At 35.2% G+C, this 4024-nt stretch overlaps 1 protein-coding gene across 1 annotated transcript; it reads right to left on the bottom strand.

Moving 5' to 3' along the window:
* Positions 1–321: 321 nt before the first annotated feature.
* On the bottom strand, positions 322–3289 carry LOC102694979 (olfactory receptor 6N2-like). Its single transcript, XM_006642992.3, has 2 exons — positions 3250–3289; positions 322–1266 (listed from the first exon to the last, which is right to left on the bottom strand). Exon 2 carries the CDS (start codon positions 1246–1248, stop codon positions 322–324), a length of 927 nt encoding a protein of 308 aa, XP_006643055.1. The 5' UTR covers positions 1249–1266; positions 3250–3289.
* Between the last annotated feature and the right edge of the window lie 735 nt (positions 3290–4024).

Consider the following 4024-nt stretch of genomic DNA (forward strand, 5'->3'; position numbering starts at 1 on the left):
ACCATATGAGTGACATAACCACATAGTAAAAGATATTACAGTAAGTCACATAACCGCTAAATGACTGGATATCTCACATTTAATATCATATCAAAATAATTTTATTTCTACATTTTATTAAACAATCAAATGTAGGAAATAATGTGTTATTTTCTTATATTTTGACATGCCTTCCAAGGTAATATTACTTTTTTTATTTTACCACGTGGTTGTCAGTAAAATGTTATCTGTGATTCTTCACTTGAATTATAATTTGAATTATTATAATGTGTCTTATAATCTTGTTCTGACAATATTCTGTGCATGATGTTGTAAAGGAGCCTATATCCTCAAGTATCTGTGAGCAGCTGCCTTGATATTTTCATTCCTTAAGCTGTAAATAATAGGGTTAACCAATGGAGTGAGAAAATAGTACACTGCACCAATGACGATGTGCCCATCAGGAGGAATACTTTTCACTCTTAATCCAATATACACCAGAGTACCAGAAGCATAGTACAGGAAGACCAAAACTATGTGTGAAGAGCACATTGAGAAGGCCTTCTTACGGCTCTCCACAGTTTTCATCTTTACCACTAACCATACAATTCTGAAGTAAGACCACAGGACAAATGGAACAGGAATGTAAACTACAACCATGGCAAGACTCAAAGCAAGGTTCAACTGTGCTGTGACATCACCACAAGCTAAAGACATTACAGTGGGGTAGTCACAAACAATGTGCAGGATGAGGTTTGAGCTACAAAATGGCAAAGTGCTTGCCAGTACGACAGATGTTAAGGGAATGATGAATCCCATAAACCAGACTGAGGACATCATTGTAATACAGACCTTACTGCTCATGATGTTATTATAATGTAGAGGTTTCACTATAGCAACATAACGGTCATAAGCCATGACTGCAAGAAGGAATACTTCAACAACTGCAAATGTAGTAAAAAAATATATTTGTGCAAAACAACCTGAAAAGGATATGGTCTTATCATGACTCGAAAGAACTACTAACAACTTAGGTAGGAGAGTAACTACTGTTAGTACACCTAAGACAGCCAAGTTCCAGAGGAAGAAGTACATGGGTGTGTGGAGTCGATGATCTAGGGAAATTAACACCATGATGAGTAGATTACCCAGGAAGGTGGCCAGGAGGAGGATGAGGAAGAAGATGAAGAGAGCAGAGTTGTGCTCCTGCAGGCCTGGCAATCCCATGATGATGAACTCAGAATGCAGGGTGACATTGGTTCGTCCCATTGGTTGCAGTCTCAGCAACTATGACCGAGTGCCAAAGAACAGGATTATATTCAGTGGGTTGTTAATGGTTTTGGAAAAAGAACCATTAAATTAAATTGTAAAGATTAAGGGATTAAATATAGTTATTTTTTCAGTTTTTTAAATAGTTTATTTTGTAATATATTTTAAGTTTAAATATTGCACATGTACACCTCGCCTAAATACATTAAGACTAAATTGCACTCTTTATAGGAGAGAGTCATTGTTTTTAATTATATACAGTATATATTGGATTATTTGAGAAATATTACATTCTATGTTCATAAATGTATATTGTTCAGATAATTCAGATTTTCACCCCATTCCTATTATGGCCCATTTTGAAGAAATATAAATTATGTATAGTGTTATAACATTTGGGCATCTCATAACTGGATCTTTAAAAATAAGAAGGTCCAGAAGAATAAACAAAAGAACAAATAGGTTAAAAGTACAATTTACAGCAAAGGGAATGTTGAAAATGAACCAAAACAAAATCCTAAACTCAATTAAACAAATATTTAAATAAGTTAAATGTCAACAATAGCTGTGATATGTTGATTAGATAAAGTATTCATCCTATTTACTGTGGTAATTGCAAATAAGTTCAGATGCACAATTACATTCACATTAACACAATTAGTTCCTAATCGCTCGTCCCCGTTCCTGTGTCTGTTTGGATGGATCTCCTGGCAATGGACTTTGGACTGCTACTTGGTTTCTCCTTCTGGATTGTTTTGGACTTGTTCGCCTTCACCACATCCCCCAAGCACCGGAATAATGCCATTAAGCCCCCCTGTCAGTTATCCCATCCTGATCCTCTCATGTTTCCCTGTTGTCCTCCAGTCTCTTCTGGATTTTACCGTCTGCATCGGGTCCTAAATACGCACTACACGGGAGTCTGAACCTGCTCCTGTTATAATTCTATTCGCATAGAGGACACTGGGTAAGTAGGCTAAGTATGTTCAATTTTCACTGTCAGAGGATGCCTTAGACCACGCATCAATCTGTACCATCATAGAATAATCACAAATCACCTGCAAAAAAAAATAAAAAGGCTGAACATACTGGACTAAAATACAGACCTCCAGGTTGTGAGTAACAAAATGTATCGTTTTAGGAGTATTGGGCAGTAGCACATCAAACATAGTGATGCTGCTTCGCATTTTTCTTTTGTTTTTTCAGAAGCAGTACATTTATTTTCTGTAAAAAATGCAGTAAATATCTGGTTTGTCTGTAATCTCCCACTTCAGGTCAAAAGTTGTCTCCAAATGGGAGCTTCAATTGCAAAAATGATTCCATTCTTCTTCAGATACAATACATTGAGAAGTACATATGAAAAGGACAGAATCTGAAACTAAAAAGCTGAAAGTGAGCAGTGATTCCTTTCTACACCAATATTTCAAGAGATGTTTCTTTTTATTTAGTGTTTTAAAAGAAACGGGTATTCATTTTACCAGAAAGATTTCAGACTGTCTCAAGAAAATAACAAACAGAACATTTCCAAACACATGTTGTTCATGTTGCTGTTGAAATCTTAAGTTTATTAGTGATCTAGCATAATTCTGATATGCTGATAAAAACTCAAGCACAATTGAGAAAATAACATACAGTTTAAATTCTTAAGACTTCCAGGACAAAGAGAAAATAAGACACAGACTTCCAAGATACTGGAACATTTTTATGATTAATATATTTCAACATATGGTAGCTTTCAAACAAAATTAATTAAAAATATAATTGAGTATTTAAATAAAAAAATATATAAATGTTAATATTTCACTATCCCATTACTGTGTGCTCTGGGTTTGAACAGAGCAGGTAAATGATGTTAGCACCAGAAAAGGTTACTTATAAAACTAATCAACAACAGTTTTTATAGTACTAGAAGATAAAGTTTGCAAACATAAAAACTTATGAAGATTAATTAGAAACATATACAGTACAGAAGATGTACTGATATTTTCCCTGCTTTTCACATACCTGAAGTCTGAGTTTGTTCTGTTTGCTCTGCCTGTTCAGGACACACTTGCTGAATGAGAACCCCTTCCTCTATTCTCAGCTGCTTTTATGGGCAGCTCTTCACAGTGACCCCAGAGGCCACTGAGTGCAGAACTCTAGCTGTAGCTCTTATTATTTCTGTCTCCAGAGAGACAGAAAGTGAACCCAAAGGACATATGGAAAACAAATAATAGTCTTTGTTACATGAAGCAACTGGGAAACGGAAATCACAATCAAATTATGTTTAGGAAACATACAGAAGTTTGACGTTTGTTAAAACTCTATTTGTAAAAGTTAGAGGAGTCAGATCGCATCTTGGATAGAGAAGCAATAAACATGGGTTTGCCCCATATTGTGATTAAGGAGGCCAACTGTCAAGGCAGACCGAGAAAAGCACAGGACTGACATTAAGTATTCAATAGAACTTCACATTATAAGCTGAACTGCTCTACAAATGGGACAAAAAGATGATGATACATTAAAACATTGGCTTTTACAAACAGCTTTAGGGTAAAACAAATGCATTATTTTTTTCTTTTAAATTTCACATTGTTAAAGTATAAAGAACCTCAGTACTAAGTGAAAGTACTTCAAATCCTCATAACATCCAGACAGGACAATTCCTTGAAAGACAGAGTTACACCTAAGAAGAACCATAGGGTCACCCTGTATTTCATTGAACACAGTCTCATTAAATGAAGGAAAAGTGCTAGCCAGGTATTATGCTTAAAATCTATTTCTGGACTTAGACTAATCA

The sequence above is a fragment of the Lepisosteus oculatus genome, chromosome 13, assembly GCF_040954835.1.
Source record: "Lepisosteus oculatus isolate fLepOcu1 chromosome 13, fLepOcu1.hap2, whole genome shotgun sequence".
In the NCBI taxonomy this organism is placed as follows: Eukaryota; Metazoa; Chordata; class Actinopteri; order Semionotiformes; family Lepisosteidae; genus Lepisosteus; species Lepisosteus oculatus.

Coding starts and splice junctions, on each gene's coding strand:
- LOC102694979 (XM_006642992.3), bottom strand. CDS start 1,248: ATGGGACGAACCAATGTCACCCTGCATTCTGAGTTCATCATCATGGGA.